The sequence below is a fragment of the Aquarana catesbeiana genome, linkage group LG12 (genome assembly GCF_042186555.1).
Source record: "Aquarana catesbeiana isolate 2022-GZ linkage group LG12, ASM4218655v1, whole genome shotgun sequence".
Classification (NCBI taxonomy): Eukaryota; Metazoa; Chordata; class Amphibia; order Anura; family Ranidae; genus Aquarana; species Aquarana catesbeiana.
This window is the reverse complement of record NC_133335.1, coordinates 63549285-63570456: the sequence shown is the minus strand read 5'-3', so window position 1 is coordinate 63570456 and position 21172 is coordinate 63549285. Positions and strand designations below refer to the sequence as shown.

Here is a 21172-nt window from a genome sequence, read left to right as displayed (position 1 = left end):
CACCATCGGTCTCCTCTCCCCTGACAGGATGTGGATCTGTGTGTTTACACACAGATCCACGGTCTTGCTCTGTTACCGGGCAATTGCGGGTGCCCGGCAGGCTTCGCGGCTGCTGGGCACACACACCGGGTCCCAGTGACACAGCGTGGGCCGGGAAGGCGAGGGCATCATATGACACCCTCCCAGAATGAGAACCGCGCCGCCTGGCCGTCATATGACAGCCAGCGGGCGGCAAGCGGTTAAAAAATTGCTGCCCAAATACAGTGTGACATAAAAATCGCAAGGACCGCTATTTTATTTCCTAGGGTCTCTGCTAAAAAAAATATATAATGTTTGGAGGTTCTGAGTAATTTTCTACCAAAAAAAAGATGATTTTAACATGTAGGAGAGAAATGCTAGAATTGGCTTAAGTGGCAAGTGGTGAAGCCCTGATGGCCAAAACGCGTTGGATTTTTGAACTGTTATTCTCCTGCATTAATAAACCAATGTTTTAGCTGACTTCCATGGCACCAGCCTTTCTCCCTAAGCATCCTTAGGGTTCTTGTTCACTGATGCCTAAAAAAAGCATTGTATTTTTGTTTTGATTTTTCAAATATTCTTATTGAAAATTTGCAATTTACAAGCCTCAAACAGAAACAGAAAGGGGTAAATGTACATAGTTTGTATCTAAACCATTACCAATGTTTTACTGCATTGATATCATGCAAAAAAAGCTGTGTTTTTAAGCATACCGATGTTTTTTTTTTTATTGAAGAAAATGCAGATCCTTGTTTATAATCTGCCCGTAAACATGCGCTGTGCATAGATCAGTAAAAAACCCCACAGAAATCTGCGTCAGTATCTTGCACACATACGCACATATGCATGCAATCACACGCAAATACAGGTGTACAATGTTAATTTGAAAAGATTAGAATCACATTCTGGATGGCTATAATTTATTTTATGCATGTACGTGTGTACACGCAAATACATTCAAAATAAACGCAATGAATTTCTGCCAGGAATATTAATGTTCAAACATCAGTCCTGTGTGCAAGTACTCTTAAAGTAATTATTGTAATATAATGGCAGTCTGCATAAATCACACCAATATGATGTAACAGTTCTTTATTTTAGAGTATGATATAGAATGGACTTCAAAGATAAAGACATATATCAACATTCACAGCTAATGTATAAGTGCTTAGAGAAAATACAGAGAAGAGTCATTGGGAAACAGCAATTCATAAATAAATATAATAAACAGACTAAATCCACATTGAAAAGACCATCTTCACTTATGTTATGAAAGTACTTTTAGTGCTGGGGCAGACAAATTTGGGAGCATGGTATTTAATTAATTTATTGCTATTTTTGGTACAGGGTAATCCATCACCCCCATGAGTTTGCCAACTGGTTACATACCTTTCAATAAAGACACCAACACTTAGCCAATACACCTCATAATTTTAATGAGGTCAAATTGCAGAAGACATATACAAAAAGCAGAGTCAATAATAAATATCACAAACGTTATGGGACTGCAAAGGACCCCTTTCTCAAGAGACACACTTCCTGGCTAGTCCACCTAAAAAATCAGTTATAGGAGGAGTCTGGCTGGCTGCTCGAATCATTGCTTTATTACATCTTTTGTGGACTTGAGTGTTGATCTCTCTATATACCATACCTGTACTCCCTGTATCCCCAACACTGACCCTTAAACTTGTATTCCGCATAACCCCAACTCTTTATTATGAGAGTAAACCCTTGTTTGCATACTCACCTCCTCTGTGCTAAAATCATAGCACAGGAATTGACTGCTTTAAAACGTTCCACTTTGAAATATTTGCTTAAAATTTGTGCAGTAGAACCTTATAAAAATAACTTCATAACACTTGACTGGATGACTAAAAGTGTTTGTAACCCTAAAAAAAATAGAGCTCCTGTTCCTTTATAGCAAAATAAACAGCACAGTGCTTGTGCTGTCTAATCTGCCCCTCTCTAAACTGTAAAAAACCTGGCTGATCCTGCCACTTCCTGTATCCCCCTATATAAGCTGACCACGATAATCAGGGCTGCTGAACCCTGATGATAGTGGTCTGCATACGTCTCTCTGTCATCTGCAGCTGTCCTCTGTACTCCTCTCCCCCTCCCTCTCTGCCTGTCAGCTCCCATGTCTGTGTCTCTGTATCAGCCCCCACACCCCCCCTCCTGTTGCTATTCGTAGTAAAAAAAACTTTACAAAACATCCTGGCAGCCCCTCTCCTTTATCCAGCGATAACTCATTCTGTACGTGTTTGTTTAAAAAAGATGACTGTAAATATCTTTTTTGAGTTATCTTCAGGACACTCACGTGACTCCCGGCCGCTCTGCTACTACGATTCAGGGCTACAGTGGGAGGTGCCAAGCAGCCATCACAGCGGTCACATGACTCCCAGTCGACGTCAGAGGGAGATCTCAGCTCCTCCCACTGTAGCCCTGGATCGTAGTAGCAGAGCGGCCGGGAATGACATGACCAGCTTGAAGATACTTGGAAAAAGGTATTTAGAGGCAGCTTTTTAAACAAACACTTACAGAGTGTGTTAGATAAAGGAGAAGGGCTGCCTGTGAAATGCTCTTTTAGGGTTACAATCACTTTAAAAAAATACAACTTCAATGAGTTAAACGAAGGATGTAGATCTTTAGTAAATCAATTTTTTTTTAGAAAGAGCCTATTTAATTGGATGAGCTCTACAGAGCTTTCAGCTTTCAACAATACCCATCTTTCATTGACCATTATCTCCTTTACACCTTTATGTATTCAATCTATTTAGTCAACCTTTCCAGACTTTCTAACTATTTCACATACCAAAGACTGATAAATTTGACTGTTATTGACAAATATATTGGGACTGTTGTATGAAAACTTCAGGAAATGCAGCCTTGTTGGTGATAAGTAGGATGTATGAGATTGAAAGACCAAGAATAGCTATAAAAAAAATATGTGGCTGTACCGAAAGTCAAAAGTGGGCATAATGTTTGTCTTAACTTACATAGGTCGTTCAAATTTCACATGTTGGTGTAACTCTTCCTCTATAATAAATCTTCTTTTTTTTTATTGCAGGTAAATAATGGATTCCAAGCAGAAGCAATGAGCGATCATTGAGTTCCTGATGAAGGGGTGCAGGGTGTCCTAAATTGATGGTCTCCCAGTGCATGGATGGTCTTCAGTGCTGGTTTCCCCTTCTTTAAACTTCTTCGTCCATCTGTGCACATTGCTCCATTCAATGTGTCATCTCCATAAACATTCTGTAGCCTTCTGTGGATGTCAGACAGCCTGCATGCCTCCTTTGTCAAGACCTCAATGATGGCACATTGCTTTTGCTTGGAGTCCATTATTTACCCTCAGTGAAAAAGACGAGTTATTATAAAGGAACGGTTACTCTATCAACATGTGAAATTTGAACAAACTACACACGTTAATAAAAAAAAAAAAGTTATGTCCACTTTTGCATTACTTTCCGAACAGCCCTTGAAATAAAATTCTGGTAACATTGGTGGCTCAGATCTTCGCACTATCCATTCAGCAGAATTGTATGGGGAAGATAATTCTGTACCCAGTCCTGCAAAAGTTTTTCTTATCTAGATGACCAAACAGCTAGTTGTAGCTGTCTTGTTCTGTAATGTTGAGTAAGATAACTGAGTTACCTGTGTGGATATAAATTCCTGGGTCCAGTTGAATGTGACAATCTGCTTTAGCTGGGGTTTTAAGATTTGGAACAGGATAGAAAAAAGAACATTTCAATTCATTTGAGCTAATTTATAAAAAAAATGATCAAAGAAACATGCTGCAGAAGTGGAACAGGTGTTTATATCAACCAATAAAATTCCATCTTTAAAAGAAAAAGATGTTTGTTTGGTTGCTGTGAGCAGTAGCTCTACTGTCCAGCTTCCGTAATGTTTTTTAAACTGGTACTTGGGGGCCAGTAAAGACCCGTACATATGATATGAAATTCAGATGGGAACATTTGTACGACGAGTTGTCTGCCGATTTTCAAATCGTTAGTACGGTGCTTTCGACAGCCAATTTCACTTTTTCGTCAGACAAAAGCTAGATGTGCAGACTGTAAAATTTTTGTCGGATGTAAACTCAACATCCGATTTTCGTTTAATTAGTACGGTTTTTGTACGTACAAAATCATAAGAGCAAGACTACGCATGCTCAGAAACGAAAGAATACGTACAAAACTATATGAGGCTTAATAGATCCGGTTTTCTGGGCTTCCATGTAGGACCAAGAGTTCTTCTCTTTTTTTTTGTTTTCATGCTACTAAGGGTATTTTTAAAAATTGCTAACTGGGGAAGGTTAAGTACTGAATGGACGTTTTCATGTTCTAATCTGTCCTATCAGCAGGAAAAGGAGAAATACAGCCAGGCACTTCATACTTAAAATCCATTATTGTTCTTTCAAAGAGTGCAGCCAAACCATAGACACGGCAAATGTCCTCTAATTCTATCATTCTAATGCTATAGTCTTTTATTATTGAATTTAATGGTTAACCATATACTCTCTTTATATAAACTTAGTGTATATTGGATAAATGAACCTTGTCCTCACTATTTTTGTAAAAATTGAATTGGTGGTTCTAATAATTCAACAATTTTTTTTCTGTATTGTTTTAATCAGTATCTTTCAAAAAGAAGCACCAAATTAAACCTGTCATTTTATTATGAGAGCTGGAAAACATTTTCATGGAGTTATTTAGGATCAGAGTTCAAAATCTAGGATTTAAATAATTCTATAGTCTTTTATTATTGAATTTAACGGTAGTCAGATAATCACATGCTCTCTCTATATAAACTTTGTGTATATTGGCTAAAAATATGAACCTCATTTTTTTTAAATTTTTTTTTTTACTTGTAGCTGTGAAGATTTAATTGCTGGTTCTAATAATTCAATACTATTTGGAGGAAGAATAAACAGTAAAAAGTACATCAGAACAATCTACAAAGAAAAATGTAACTTAGTAGAAATTTAAATAAATATTTTGAAGGTACAAATTTGTAGATGTTCCTTCACTCAAACAACTGCCTAGTTATGGCCACTTTTACATTCATTGCATGATACATTCAAAGCAACTATATGCAAATACTAAGTAGAAAAGTATTGGAAACAAGAGAAATCATGTAGAAAAATGACCACATTTGATTAGAATTAAAACAAAATATAAATAAGCAGTAAATAGCAAAAACCACTTCAAAAGTATAACAAAGTAAATACAGTATGTGAGTCGTTTGTAATACAGTAAAATATGTAATAAGTAATGTAACACAGATAGACTATAAAGCTAAATTAAGTATAAAATTGGATCAATAGATTCTAGATACAGAAAAATGATTATGTGTGTGCTATATTGTTTATTGCTGAGACAACCACAACCAGAAATCAAAAAAGTCACTCTCAGGGCATCTGTATGTAAGCAGCAGTCTGACACACTCATTGGAGAGCTCAGTCAGAACTCTCCAATGAGCAGGGGTTATTTTTTAACTTCATCATTTATATTTCCCATGAGTGGTTGAGCACTGATAGCTTAGCGCCATTCCTGGGTATGATCTGTGCCTGTTCTGACTGGCAAGCTCCAATTCTAACACAGCCAAAGGTATCAGACCACTATAGAGAGACAACTGCTTCAACACAGATAGCAAATTTCCTGTTCTGTGGTATATTGGCAGGGCACAGGCTTTTCTACTCTGGCATGTATAGTTTGGTTCACCAAATTCCTGAAATGACAAATACTGTAATGGGTATTTAACCAAAATATGATTTAAATATTTAATCTTGAGTATAATTCACCCAAAGTTGACATGGCAGATGCTAGAGATGCTGCCTAATCAAAATATGGAAAATACAACAATAAGAGTGGAAACAATCCAAGGGGAATGGTACACCCAGAGCTGAAAGCACACCTAACTTATAGGCACATTTAATGGTTAGATTCCCTGAGAACGCAAAGAAAACCAGGGTGACGCCACCTATTGTATTGTACCTAATTTCAATATAAGTTTTTAATGGAGTGTTGCTTCAAAAGGAAATCTGTCTTTTGCCTATTCAGGGCCCTATCTGCTAGTACTAGTACTGCTGGTTCCATTGCTTCTTTATCACCTTTATCACTACTCAGATTTGGCTTAAGGTGGTTGTAAACCCATTCATGAAATTTGATCTAAGCACATATATCCGTAGTGTTTACTTGTCTCTCTCCAAAGCTCTAAGTGCTGGTTCTCTCTAATGCTCCGTTCCTCTGTTATCAGTTATAAGTCACTTCTGAGAAGTTCTCTGACACATGAGATATCATGAGCTAAAAATTTGTGTTGGGGAGGGAGCTTAGAGGGAGATAAGCAAGGAGCTTGTCTATTCAGAATATAGCTCTGCATGCTCCTTAGTTTCTCTGCCTACGTGGAGGTGTCCCTTTTCTCCAATCAGCTCTCACAGCATATAAGTCCCACCCCCCACCCACCCCTAAGTACTGCTGAACAATAAAGAAAGATTTTTAACACAATCTGCACTTTTCAAAAGGCATAGAAAGGGGAAGACAACAGACATACAAGTAAAACGTATGTAGAGAGATTTGTTTAATTTCTATGTATCATCTGAGGCTGTTCACTTTACTCGGTATATGTGAGGGTTTACATCCGCTTGAAGTCCTGGGTTGGATACGTTTCAGCTAGCACAGGGATATTGGCTCTGCACAGGGCTTTTGGCCCTCTATTCACCTCACAGACAACATGCATCCTTGGCCATTAGCTACTCGAGTTTTACTTGCTGTGGGAGGAAAAGGAGATAGTCATGTTCCCCTCTACCAGGAAGTACATATTTTTGGGGGTCTCAACTGGTGATCAGAGTGGGTGGAGGGCAAAAAGAAGTTAAATACCAGCAGTGGAGAGCATCTGCTATGCAGCATATTTGTTACTTTGCCCTGGATAAGTAAAGTACAGGTTCACTTTAAGGTTAAAATTAATACAACAAGCTTTTTTCATTGTGCACTTAGTATACGCCTTTACATCAAAATTATATCACAAAGAACAAGAAAAGAAAATATAATGTAACATATTACATTCATTCATACCTCCATGTCAAAAACTATAATGCCTAAACAATGTTTAAACAAAAATTACACTCCAATTGAATATGATGGAGTATTTACAGTAGCAGACTCTAGGCTGTATATAAATAAATATTAATAGACACCATCTTCTTCAAAGTATTGATAAATTAATTGCCTGTATATTTATGCTATATTAATTGAACTATACTTACGTTACGTTTCATGAACGTAGTCATGAATAACAAAATTTATTTTCCAGCCTATAAAAATATACTAGCAGTGACATGTACTAAGCTCCCTAATGTCCCTAGGGTGTTATCTTCAGATAAAACGAGCGTAGCACTAGGTTCACATTTTTTCAGGAAAGTACAGTAAAAGGTAACCCTTGCAGGGAAACAAACTAGGTATTGATAGATGATGTATGCCTGGCCGAATGAGCATTTTTTTTTTTTTTCTTGGACATCTATTGCTTTTATGCTGGCAGTAATGTACAGTAGATATTTTCTACATTCTTTTTATTTCCCTCTGTACATTTGCGATAAATATTGGCACATGTAAACTAGGTTTAATCGCCTGCTTGCGATGTGAAGTTTTTTATGTCTCAGATTTCAAGTTTTCATGTCTTCACAGTTTTAGGGGAATCTCGGAAATTTTGGAGTTAACCACTGTTCCATTGACCATGTCTTGGACTATAGTCTTGACCTTGCGATTTGTATCTGAAAGAAGAGAGGTTTAAATGATTTAGTAGTTCAGTTACATGCACTTAAAGGGAAAAAAATGTGCTTAGTAAGGTATTAATGAAATAAATATCTCAAAAGAATATAATATTAAAGTCCAATGAGCAGCAGCTGAATGTGAGATATACACAAAACAAACATGGGAAAGAGAGGCTGCACGCAGCTTCTCTTTCCCACAGTTACATGCACTGTATGCACCAGAAATTAATTTTAAGGGTCAAGCTGCTGCAAAGTTACAGTATAAGTAGAGTATTATAGCGGGAGACTTCAACTGTTATTCTATATTTTTGGGGGACTACAACAATGAAATTTTGCCGCTATGAGTGCTCTTGGGTATTACCACTGATTCAGTTGCATAATACAATTTGACACTGTACAGTATCTCTTCCCTTGGACCTTTTGGAGTCCAGTCAAAACTGCATTACACTTGAAATCACTAAGGCCATTGACAAGAAAATTAGAAGTCTATCACTATTTTTTATTAATTTCACAATTCAACTTGTTTAAGTGTCAAAATTACCCTTAGTTTACGATTGGACATCATAGACTGGTTTAATGTGTGCTGTACAGCAGTACTTAACCATATAATTAAAAAAAAAAAAATTAAAGTGGAACTTCACTGCATCTGAGTACCACAAACCAAATACGCTATTTAAAGCGGGGTTCCACCCAAAAGTGGAACTTCCGCTCATCGGATTCCTCCCCCTCTCCGGTGCCACAGTTGGCACCTTTCAGGGGGGAGGGGGGTGCAGATACTTGTATAATACAGGTATCTGCACTCACTTCTGGGAATAGACTCCCGCGGGAGTCACGCCCCCTCCCGCACTCCCCCGCTGTCTCCTGGGAAACACACAGGTCCCAGGAGATAGCGGGGACCATTGAGAATGCGCATCGCGACTCGCGCATGCACAGTAGTAGCCGCAACGCTTCACTTCCTGATTCCCTCGCTGAGAATGGCGGCGGCAGCACCCGAGGACCGTGGGACGGTTCGGTCTCGGGTGCCGACATCGCTGGACCCCGGGACAAGTGAGTGTCCTTATTTTAAAAGTCAGCAGCTGCAGTATTTGCAGCTGCTGACTTTTAATTTTTTTTTTTTTCGTGGGACTTCCGCTTTAATAAATTTGTAATATTCAAAGAAAACTCCCCCATTCATCCATGTCTCCATGCTTTATTTTGCTGAGAAATCACTTTGAAAAACACCCCATAGCATTTCTGGCTGTGGCTGTCTTGAGTAAGGGCAAATGATTCATGTAGCATTTACTTTCTGGAAACCGTCTGCCATTAGCTCAGGCATGCAGGCAGGAGGGTGTGCTTAGCTGAGCAAACCCCTCCTCCCCTCCTGAAGACTTCTTGGATTTATGACATAATTTGCCTAGGCATGGAAAGCAGGAAGTAACTGAAGAAATGTATAATATACTGTCCTATCTATTTACTAATGCTAGCAGCATAAGGATTGAAAATAGACAATGTTGATTGAGAGAGTGAAGTTCTGCTTTAATCATTAACCTATACAAACTGTATTATAATCATTAAACATAACCTTTTGATAGTTCTCTTAACTCTCTTAACAAATCCATCAATCACAGGATCAGGCGTAAAATCAATTTTTTCAATAAAACAGTAAATTATATTACCTTTTAAGTTGGTAGATAGTTCACTGAAAAAAAAACAAAGAAACAAATATATGTCAAAAACAATAAAAAGTAAAATGTTTAGCCAGCTAAAATTGGATCTTCTAGCCAGGTTATATAAATTCAAGTATCTATATGTAGTACCCTCTAGTGTGCTAGATGTAGTTAGTTGTTAGTGTAGGAAAATTTGGCCTGGCTGAGAGCTAGGCTGGGGGTTAAATTTGGGTCAGTACTGAGTGACTCAGGGAGGCTGGATGACTCAACAAGCAGCATTTCTGGTGACTGCTTTCTGGAACCTTGGAGAAGCTTCCAGAAGAGGGTGGAGTCTAGGTGGAGCTGCTTGGATTGTTGATTAGGGCCCCAGCCAATCTCTAGCAAAATGGTCTGGTAGGGGGTGGGCCACCTCATACATACTCATGAGTCATGCCAGCAGGGGCAGTCGGGTGGAAGATAGAGATGGATGGCTAAGGAGGCTCTCGGTGGCCCTTAAGAGTGCCCCCAAGTCTGTGGGGGGTGACCTCGGGCCTGGGGCTCAGGTGCTGGAGAGACCCTCTACAACACATGGAGGAATCCTTCCTGGAGGCACAGGAGTAAGGAGAGGACAACGGGAGCAGGTCAGCAAGTCCAGAAGGTCTACTGAGAAGTCAGCCAGGTGGGCTGGTGAGTGATCAGTCTGGGAGGACTGTAGAGAGAGAATGTCAGTCTGGGAGGACTGTGGAAGTAGCCATGAGGGCTAGTGAAAGGTAGCTCCAGTAAGGTGGGCTGGCAGTGCCTGAAGATCAGTAGCCACAGGAGGAATGTAATTTAGAAAATTAACTTTGCTACACAACCAAGGGGCACGGGGGCCCTTGCTTGTAAAGGCCTTTTGCTTTGGTCTGGCTGAGTGTCTTGTCAGATCCACTAAAGGTGTCCTAGCTTCCTTTTTCGGCATGCAGGAGGAATTGGTGTATATAGACTGTACAGAGGAGAAGTTGTCCTTGGAGTTGTCTAAAGTCAAGTGAGCCTCCCATAATACCCCTACTCCCCATCTGAGTTCTAATCCCTCAATAAACCAACAAAACAAAGTGCTGGACTGTTTTCTGACTCTGGGAGACTGTAAAAATTCAGTGTGTCTGGCTGTGCAGGGTGGGAAATTCCATTTCACCTTCAGCTCCCTAGGGGGTGTGCTACATATACATTCTTTTTTTTTTTTTATGGTTGATATATGTTTATTGTCACTAGTTCAATAGATTAATACAAGCAATAACTCCATGGTCCGAGGGCACTAACAGCTGGCCCCCGACCTTCACAGTTTAAAAAGCACAAAAAGCAGTAAAACACATTAGAGGGGGCAGGAATGACGGGCGATCCAACAATTGTACCAGAGCTGAAGGACCCACCTACGCTGCCCTGCACGTTAGGATTTTATGGGTGTATGGGAATATACATACACATTCTTAATGAGTAGAAAATTAGCTTTTCAACAAGTCATTGTTGACCTCTGTAGCTGCAGGCACTGTGGAACAAGGCATGCTCAAAATTCACAGCAGAAGCACAAAAGATGTTCAAGTTGTTCCCTTAGCAGCTCAGCTCACTCTGCTACTTCTCCAAGAGCTCCTGCTCTGTGTTTGCATTAGAAATTAGAGGTGGGAGCAGGGTGAGTAGAGTGAGATAATTGCTTATAAGACTGGAACTTGCCTGTGAAATTAGAAGATGAATTGTTCTACAATGCCTGCAGCTACAATGGCCAGTAAGGACTTGTTTTTAAATCTAATTTACTGTTTAGTTTAAATATGCACATACAGTACTTGAAAGTCCAAACCAAAACTTGACGACATGTTCACTTTAATTTTATTGACTGTTTAGGTGTTTCTAGGATTTGTTTCCCCCAATTCTCAAATTATTATTTTGCCCATAGAGCGCAAGCATTTGTGGACTTGTGTGGGTAGACCAAGCAGCTAAAAACTGCTGATTACCCAAAATAAGTTATGAGAAGGTTTATTTCTGTGATGTACAGACAACACCTGCAGTTGCAATATATAAATACCAAAAAAAAAGACAGCTTGCAGCACTTTTTGAACATATTACCTCAAAACGCATCTTCCATAGGGACAATAAGAAGAACATGTGAAACATGCCTAACATGCATCAAAAATGCACAGGACCTTTCACACAATGGTTTAAATGAAATACTAGGATTCTGGGGGTACCATGGTTTTGTGACTGTGTCAATATGACCCTCACATGTCATTATACCTGCTGTTGTTTCCGTCTATCAATCTTCTGTAGGTGGCAATTTCATTCTCTAGACGACTCTTGATGTCCAGAAGGATCTTATACTCGTTGCTCTGTCGTGATAGATCATTCCTAACTCTGCTCAACTCGGCCTCCATCTGACAGATCAGTTCCTGGATCTTCTGGAGCTGTGCGCCAGCAGTGCATTGGGTCTCATCCAATGTGTTCTCCAGTCCCTGTTTCTAAAAGAGGAAAACAGATCCTTGTCAATGCCATGTGGTTTCTTGAAACCTTCATGTGAAATATACAGTAAATTAATTTCCTTTCACATCTGTGCTCTTTAAGTGCAAGAATATGTTACAGTAGCTAAAGTCTATTTGGCTGAAAAAGTATGAATTTCAATAAACAGAAGAACTTAAAATATTTTTATTTCTAGCTTTAACCTTAAATCCAGCTTTAATGGAAAAGGGAATTCTGTTATGTCCTCGATGGAGCTACTTGGTAGAGGTCCATCGCCACTGTTTAGAATAGGCATTCCAATAGCCTTGTTCCCCAGTGTCCTTTCCTTTTCAAGCAAAGTCCAAAGAGATGTGTTTGGAGCCTTTTCTTTAAAATATTTTACCAATATAATTTTATGGAATTTGCCCAGGTAGCTCTTACACTGATGGGAGCTCTGGATGGCCTAGAATTTTTATCCCCGCCAGGTTGCCGTTTGATGGGCTGGATACACAAAGTTTCAAATGGGGCACAGAGCAAAACAGAGTGAGGTAATACTAGGCAGCCATACTGACTAGGTTCTGGAATATGTAATACCATTGGATTAGCAGAGATTTTGCCAAGAACTTTCTCAAAATACTGCTAGAAGTAAAAGGAGAATGGCTGCACATCCAAATGCCTTTATTGAAATCACCGTGATGACACCAAGGACACCAGAAAACAGTCATGTAGACGCGTTTCACACATACATCTTGTGTTTAATCATTACCAAGCACAAGCTGTATGTGTGAAACACGTCTACGAGATTGTTTTCTGTTGTCTTTGGTGTCATCACGGTGATTTCAATAAAGGCATTTGGAACCTTTGGATGTGTAGCCGTTCTCCTTTTTCTTCAAGTATCCCACTGGGTCTAAGCATTCATACAGCTTTGTAATGCGTCTAATATTACTTTCTATAGTCAGCTCCATCTACTGGCCATAATGTGGTATTATCATGACCTCATTTAGGGAAATACCGCATTATGGCCAATAGATGGAGATGCTGATCATAGAAAATAATATTAGACACATTAAAGGGAATATTCACAGTGCTAATGCTTTTAAAAGAAGACAGTTAAGTTGTCTCTGATCTGAAAACAATCAGGTAAGTCCATACAAAGTAAAGCTTGAGTTCCTGGGTCTGCACACCTGCTGTGCCCATTGGATGTGTGTAAAAACATAGTCAAAACCAGTATTCTGTATGCTGCAAGCTCATTTATTATATATTGTGTGTCAAATAAAAACACACCTAATAAATAAATAGTTCTTACCCTGCTGAGCTCAGCTTGCATTTCAATCTCCAGATTTTGCAAAGTGCGTTTCAACTCTTTGATCTGGCTTTTGCTGCTTTGCAGAGCTTCTGTGTTTGTGTTCACCTCCTGTTGCACTGCTGTAGACTGAAAGGTACGAAACATGGTGCTTAACATAGATAATCAGTAATTAAACAGCTTTTATTTGTAATTTGAAATGGAATTCATGTTGGACCATCATCTCTTATGGGGTGCTTTGTGACCCAGTAAGCATGTCTATGTCCTTACCTGTGCCTGTGCTGCCTGTGCTGCCATTTGTAGCTTGGATGTTACTTCTTATTTGTCAACCCTTTATATAACATTATACCCATTATACATATAGAGCAACTTCTTTAGTCCTTGTTTACAAGAGCAGCAGGGGGCGGTTTAGAGGGTAAGACACAATGGACAGAGAAGGTACCCCTATACATTTTAGCATTGATCAGGGGCATTGCTAGCGTCGGACTCCAAGAGCACATGCCACTGCACCCCCTGCAGGATGCCCTGGGTCCCCAATGCCACAATCCTCGCTGCCCCACCACTGCTGTAGCCAGCATCATCTTCACCCCACCAGCTGTAGCTACCTGACACAGAACCAAAGGGAAGCTTCTCCTGGGCTCCTCCTTGGCTCGGACATGTCATATGACACATACAAGGAGGAGCCTGGGATTAAGGAAATCTCCCATGCCCCGCTGTATCTGGTCTGATTTGGGGGGAGGTCTGATTTACGGGAGAGAGAATTTGTGCTGGGATAAGGAATTTGAAAGGAGGGGGGAGGATTTTGCTCTAAGAGGAAGGATTTCAGGGGTACATGATTGGTGCTAGGAGGGTGATGGTGGGAGGATTTGTGCTAAGAGGAAAGATTTTAGGGAGATGATTTGTGCTGGGAGTGGGGGATTTGGAGGGAGGAGATAATTTGTCCTGGGAGAGTGAAATTGAGTAATGGAGGGGGTTTGTGCTAGAAGAGAGAAATTGGGGGTGTAGATTTGTGCTAGGTGGGGAAATTTGAGGGAGGGGTAGGGAGAATCAGTGCTAGGTGGGGTGATGGGGGTTGGTGGTGGGTCAGAGGATCTGTGTTTGCAGGTTTGGGCCGGGGAGGGGGGTAGGTAGGAGAGGATTAGTGCTAGAAGGTAGACTTGGGGGGGGGGCAGGATTTTGCTGATGAGGTGGAATTTGGAGAAAGGTTTTGTGCTCAGAGGAGCGATTTGGGGAGGAGATGATCTGTGCTGAGGTGGGTAAGTGAAAGGGGGGGATTTGTGATATTTGGTTACTTCTGACCTCTGCACTCTGTACATTACACCCACCTGAACCAACCATTTTGTGCATTATCTACTCCTGACCCCTACACTCTGTGTGTTACATATTCCCAACCCCTGCATTGTGTGTGTTATCTACCCCCAAACCCAGCTCTGTATGCTAAGCTGGCCATTCGCTCATCGAAATTCAGCCAGTTCAGCAGGGACTGGCTGAATTCCAGTCAATGTTTCTGTCCTTGTCAGACAGAAGTCAAATGTTTGATCGGCATGTTGGAAAAATCTTCATTGACCAGCAGCATCAGCCAATCAGCCAATCAGCTACAGCCTGTCAGTGTATTCTGACAGTGTCAGGTGCCGCGGGCTGTGTGTGTTTAGGGGATGTGTGGATGGAAATACTGTGTATGGCCAGCTTGAGAGACTCCTGCAGTATGTACACTATATTATACATTACAGATTCCTGCACTAATATACACTATATTGTACATCACACACACATGCAATATATTGTACATTACACACTTCTGCACTATCTACATAATATTTTACATTACAGATTCCTGCACTATACATTATATTGTACATGACACACTTCTGCACTATATTTACTGTATTGTACATTATACTCTCCTGCACTATGTACATGATATTTTACATTATATATTCCTGCACTATATACATTATATTGTACATTACACACTCCTGCACTATATTGTACATTACAGATTCCTGCACTATATACACTATATTGTACATCACACACTCCTGCATTGTGTTGTACAACACACCTTCCTGCACTATATTGTACATTACACACTCCTGCACTATATAAACTATATTGTACATTACACACTCCTGCACTATATTGTACATTACACACTCCTGTACTATGTACACTATATTGTACATTACACACTTCTGCACTATATTTTACATTACACACTCCTGTACTATGTACACTATATTGTACATTACACACTTCTGCACTATGTACATAATATTATACATTAAAGATTCCTGCACCATACATTATATTGTACATGACACACTCCTGCACTATATTTACTGTATTTTACATTACACTCTCTTGCACTATGTACATGATATTTTACATTACGTATTTCTGCACTATATACTTTATATTGTACATTATACACTCCTGTACTATGTGCACTATATTGTACATTACACACTCCTGCACTATATACACTATATTGTACAATATAGATTCCTGCACTATATTCACTATATTGTATATTACAGACTCCTGCACTATGTACACTATATTGTACAATACACACTCCTGCATTATATACACTATATTGTACATTGCACACTCCTGCACTATGTACACTATATTGTACAATACACACACTCCTGCATTATATACACTATATTGTAAATTACCCACTCCTGCATTATATACACTATATTGTACATTACACACTACTGCATTATATACATTATGTTGTAAATTGCACACTCCTGCATTATATACACTGTACTGTACATTACACACTCCTGCATTATATACACTATATTGTACATTACACACTCCTGCATTATATACACTATATTGTACATTACACACTCCTGCACTATATACATTATATTTTACATTACACACTTCTGACTTAAAGCATTCACACCCAAAGTTACAAGCTTGCTGGATTTCTGTTAGAATCAACAGATATTTTTTTACACTCATTGAACATGTTTTAAATCTAAATTCCAGTCAGACATAAAAGACACAAATGACGTAGCTCTGTAATTATTAAAAAAAAAAATGTTTGTTTCAGTGTAAGCACCTAAATTTGAATTTAAATTTTCAGGCTATTGCAGTCCCCGTAGAGCAGGGCTGCAGCATGAGAGAAAGAAGCAGCACAAGGAACCAGTCAGTTCATGTGCTGACAAGAAGCATGTTGATAGGAGGAGAGAGCAGAGAGACAGATGAGCTCGTCCCTGTGCTGCTTCTCCTTTTAATGTCCAGTTATATGATGGGGTGGGTCCAAGATGTCCTGGGCTCAGAGTAAGTGGGTTGAATGATGTTGGGTGCAGGACTGAGGACATCCAGTGGCAAAGAAAAGTACTGTAGGGGAAATTGCTGGAAAAGCAGATTTTTCTATTTATTCTTTTAATGGACAAATTATTTTTATCAAGACCAAAAGGGAGCAATTAAAAGTTAATTGTTAGGCTGGCCATACATGGTTCGAATCTCGGCCGGTTCAGGAGGAACCGGCTAAGATTTGAACAGTTAATGGGCAAGCTGAATGTACCAAGTTGATCAATCGATCAACTTGGGTACAACCAGCCTGCCGGACTCTCTTGCAATTGTCGCTAGCGACTGCTATAACTGCCAGTGATAATCACTGTCTTCTTCCAGCAGGGACAGCTTCCCCCCCGCAGGTAGAAGACAATGGCCCAGCAGGAGGTATTCCCGTATCAACGCTGTCTGTGTTGATGGGGGTATCAAGCGAATTTTGCTCCATGTATGGCCGGCCTAAGGGTTTACATACAGATTAAGCAATACAGTCTGGACACCTCCCAGCTCCCATCTCACAGATAGCAGCAGCTCATGATTAGTTACCCTTCAATTCACTGTGCTATCTCCTCCAGTGAGAATATCCCTTGCCAGCACATGTGTACTGTAATACAATTGATTTGCTCCTAGAGGTGTCCTGCCCTCTTCCAATCTAAAAGCCGTGATACAGGGAATTGATTATAAGAGGCTAATACTAAATCATTCTAGACACTTACACTATATGCATTTTTTTAATAAACACAAACCCACATTAATTGGTGTTGTTAAATCTGTTGGGTTCAGCTTTAAAGAGGAACTGTAGTCTGCTCACATAACTTGTAAAGAAAAACATCTTTGCCATTCTGAAGCTTCTCTCCAACTACTTTGCATATTATTTTATATATACTGTGATTCTGTTCTTGCCTAATATACTGCAAAAATCTCCCTCCATTAAGTCTGGCTGCAACCATTTTAACTGTGGGCAGCTGAAGCTGCTGCCTGTTCACTTCCTGGATTTACACAGACACACAGAGCCACACCTACAGCTCTGCATCTCTCATTTTCCCTCTTATGACTCATCCCCCCTCCCTTCCTGGCAAATTCTCACTAGAGTGAGAGAGAGAGCTGTGCATGATGTTATAAGCCTAGTTTTTTTTTCCAGACAAGAAACAGGAAGTGGGCTGTATAAGGTATTTACTGGCAGAAAAAAAAAATCTTTACTATCCAAAGTTAAAACAATAAGGGCAGAAGATTTAATAGATGGAAAGTTGAAAAAAAATGACTGAAGTTCTGCTTTAAGGCATGCTAAAATGCCATCAAATAATTCCACTTTAGCATGCTTTGAGTGCACTTGTTTGCAGATGTTTTAAATGCCTTGAGTGCAGTTTTATGAACAATGGGCATGGTATTTTCCCATTCATAATCTACAGTCTTAAGTTTATTTTTGCTTTGCGGAATTTTCTGCTTTAGTGCCCTAATGTCTGAGGCAAACACAGTTAATTGCATTAATTATACTCATAACAGCCCATCAGTCATCTGCAGGAAATGAAGGGCATGATTTTATATGTAAAGTGATGGAGGCTGTCTGTTAATGCATGTTTTTCCTTTTCTTTACGATAACATAATGTTTGTATAGGGCCTGAGGTTAATTTATCACGAATGAACCGATTCCAGTTTGACCACCAGCCAAAATTGACGCAAGCCAAAATAAGATTGTATTAACATAAAATGTTGAACAAATGAAACATTTTTTCCATTTAGTCTAATCTAAAGGGACATGTGTTGGCATGAGGCATGTGCCAGGGTTAAAGCACATACACATTAGCTAAGAGAGTAACGTGTATTCCACGAGCAAGCCTTGTCTTGTTCTTAGACAACATTCAAGAGCTGTTCTTGGCTTTAAAACCCAACTCAAGCCCAAACTTTTTTTTATTTTTGATAGAGTAGAAGGTTGAGACTCAACTTTTTATTTTGCTTTCTAATTCAGGAGATTTTTCCTATTTCCTATTTCTATCCTATTCCTACACTGTGTGTGGACTATTTTTAGGGGTCCAAAGATATCTTCTGGCTGTGCTACTTTGGACTATCCAGGTGTATGCACTTATTGGCACAACAGACAAGCGATGAATGTCATGGGCTCTTCAGTTGTCTAAAAGTGTCCAGTACAAGGATAGTAATATACAGTACCAGACAACCAAATATCAAGGCTTGTACTCCATATTGGCCATTCATATGGGAACATCTAAAAGGATCTATTGGACATGTTCACTGACTTTGGGTCTCTAGAAAGTAGCCTAGGTGTATCCACTGTTCCCCTTGGGGGGCACCAACTGGTCTGCCGATTCATTTGTCTGATGGTCAAAAAGGCAACTGTTTTACTGTGGAACACATTGAGGAAAAGTATGAAATGAATGTGATATTGGAGCAATGGAAGGGTGAACTGTACAAATACAAAAATATAACATATCCTAAGGGGCTATATGGAGAAGGTCAACGTACACCTGGATGGCTGCAGCATCAATCCAAACTGCAGCTGTCCCCTGCCAGCTCTTTGCTGAGAACTGAGCAATCAAAGACTGTTAATCACTCAGTTCTTGGGCCCCAAATGTCAGTCACTGCTCTGTGCTCTGCCCCTTCAGCACTCTCTGGAGCGCCTGATGTATAGGGAGTGGGAGCCGCTGGCTCAGCCTCTCAGCAGCGCTGAGTCATATCATTTTTTCCCAGTTGTTTGAATAGATATTTGTGTATTCATTGAACCATCAGCCTAAATATTGCAAACATCCACATAACCAGCTTTCAGATATGAAAGCAGTAATTTGCTTTCCACTTTGTACATACACTGTAAACCTTACATTTTGTTTAGCTGCTCTTTTAATGAACAGCACATAAATAAGGAACCAGAGACGTTAAAAAAGCTGAACTCCAAGGAAAGAAAAAAATGCTCCCTTGCAGTGGGGCTGCCTTGCACTGATAGGTCTAGGGTACCACAATAACCAATTTTACTTCCCTGATCCTCTGTTCCTGCATACTCCCTTTAGGCCAGAAGTCTCCAAACAACAACCCATGGGCCACATTTCTTTTTTGGCCCACCACTAGTGTCAGTGTGTATTCTCAGACTCAGTGCACAGACTGAGAATTTAGATCAGTTGGTCTCGACTTCTGATGGGAACCCTGATGTAAGAGGAAACTCTGATGGGGACCCTAATGTATGAGGGAATGCTGATAGGAGCCCTGGTGTAAGGAAGAAACTCTGATATGAAAGGGGGGCTCTAATTGAGACCCTGAAGTAAGGGGGGGGGGGGTCTTTATATGAAAGGGAACTCTGAAGGGATGGGGTGCTTCTGATGTAAAAGGGGGATTTTGATGTGGGGAGGGGGTAATGATGTGAAGGGGGAACTTCTGATGTAATGTTAGTTCTTGGAGAGGGTTTATTCATTCATCTTTAAAACTGGTTGTAAAGTATATGTTGTGGCCTTTGGATTAAAAAGTTTTGAAACCCCTGCTCTAGGCTGTAAGACCAGTCTCCACAGCCTCTTATCCCCTATGCTCTGGCAGTCGCAGGTCCTCTGATGTCTGCAAGTCCAATACAGAGCCCACAGACCTGCAGTGAGTATGCCAATGTACTTTTTTAGTGAAAAGAATAGTTTTGGATTCTAAAACCAATGTTGTGGTGCTTTTGTTCTTTAGGCACTTTAGGAACCCTTTCATATTTAAGAGCCTCTTAACCAGAGCAGTTGGGCTATACAATGCTGGTTCTACTCTGTACTGGGCAACTTAACTTTGCTGCTTGGGACTAAAAGCTAATTTTCATGTGTTTTTTGGTTGTCTGATTTATTTATTCACGCCCTGTGGATTATCACTAGAAGTGACTTTATTTTCAACACAATAGTATTTATTTATTTATTTATGTATACAATTATGCACATGGTGTCACATATATATATTTTTTAGATTGCATTTTTTTTAACACTGCTGGATTACTTTGATTATATAGCTACCAGTGTTTAAGAGCCAATTTTTCATGTATTTACCACATTGTGAAGCGCTTCAAACACATTTTATTCATTTACCTTTTACAGTGATTCTGAACACATTTTTTTGATAGCAGCCTCACTTTTTTGATGTGTATATTTATTAGTTATTAACCATCACAGCGCTTTGTGTTTTTTATTTATATATATATATATATATATATATATATATATATATATATATATATATATATATATATATATATATATATATATATTTTTTTTTTTTTTTTTCTTTTCATATCTATACACAAATGTTTTACCTTTCATTTTAATTTTAAACTGAATTGATTGTTTTACAAGGCGAGGGTTTACAATCACTTTAAGCCGTATCTGTGACATGTATCATGAATTCTGGTTGTACAGTTAGCCAAGGGGCATAAAGGAAAGATTTGCATGTCTCTGTTTGAAGGACAAACCAGGGGCCAGGTTGTTTAGCCGGTTCTTGGTCCAGGAATCTAAACTACTACAACTTTGCAATGATGGAGTGGAGAGACCCATCAAAATCACATACAGGTTTCCGGACATCTCTGGCCAATAGACATGATCAGGAAAACCCTTTACATGAAAGGTTGTAAGGTCTCGCTATCTGGTCTCTGAGGATTGCATAACAGTAACCCAGATGTTCTATTGGGTGCAACTGTGGAACCTGTCTGGTTACTCCAACAAGCCCGCCGTC

The 21172-nt window shown here is 39.6% G+C and overlaps 1 protein-coding gene and 1 long non-coding RNA gene across 2 annotated transcripts in view; one reads left to right on the top strand and one right to left on the bottom strand.

The window, feature by feature from the left end:
* LOC141114326 (uncharacterized) overlaps positions 1-21172 on the top strand; it is a 408781-nt gene that overhangs the window by 371647 nt on the left and 15962 nt on the right. The window lies entirely within an intron of this gene.
* The window catches only part of LOC141114324 (keratin, type I cytoskeletal 42-like), a 73242-nt gene continuing 53165 nt past the window's right edge, over positions 1096-21172 (bottom strand). The window contains exons 5-8 of the mRNA XM_073607940.1: positions 13172-13297; positions 11668-11888; positions 9436-9458; positions 1096-7780 (exon numbers count right to left, since the gene is read on the bottom strand). Coding sequence (XP_073464041.1) covers positions 7689-7780; positions 9436-9458; positions 11668-11888; positions 13172-13297 — 462 coding nt within the window. The 3' untranslated portion in view covers positions 1096-7688. The remainder of the gene's footprint in view (positions 7781-9435; positions 9459-11667; positions 11889-13171; positions 13298-21172) is intronic.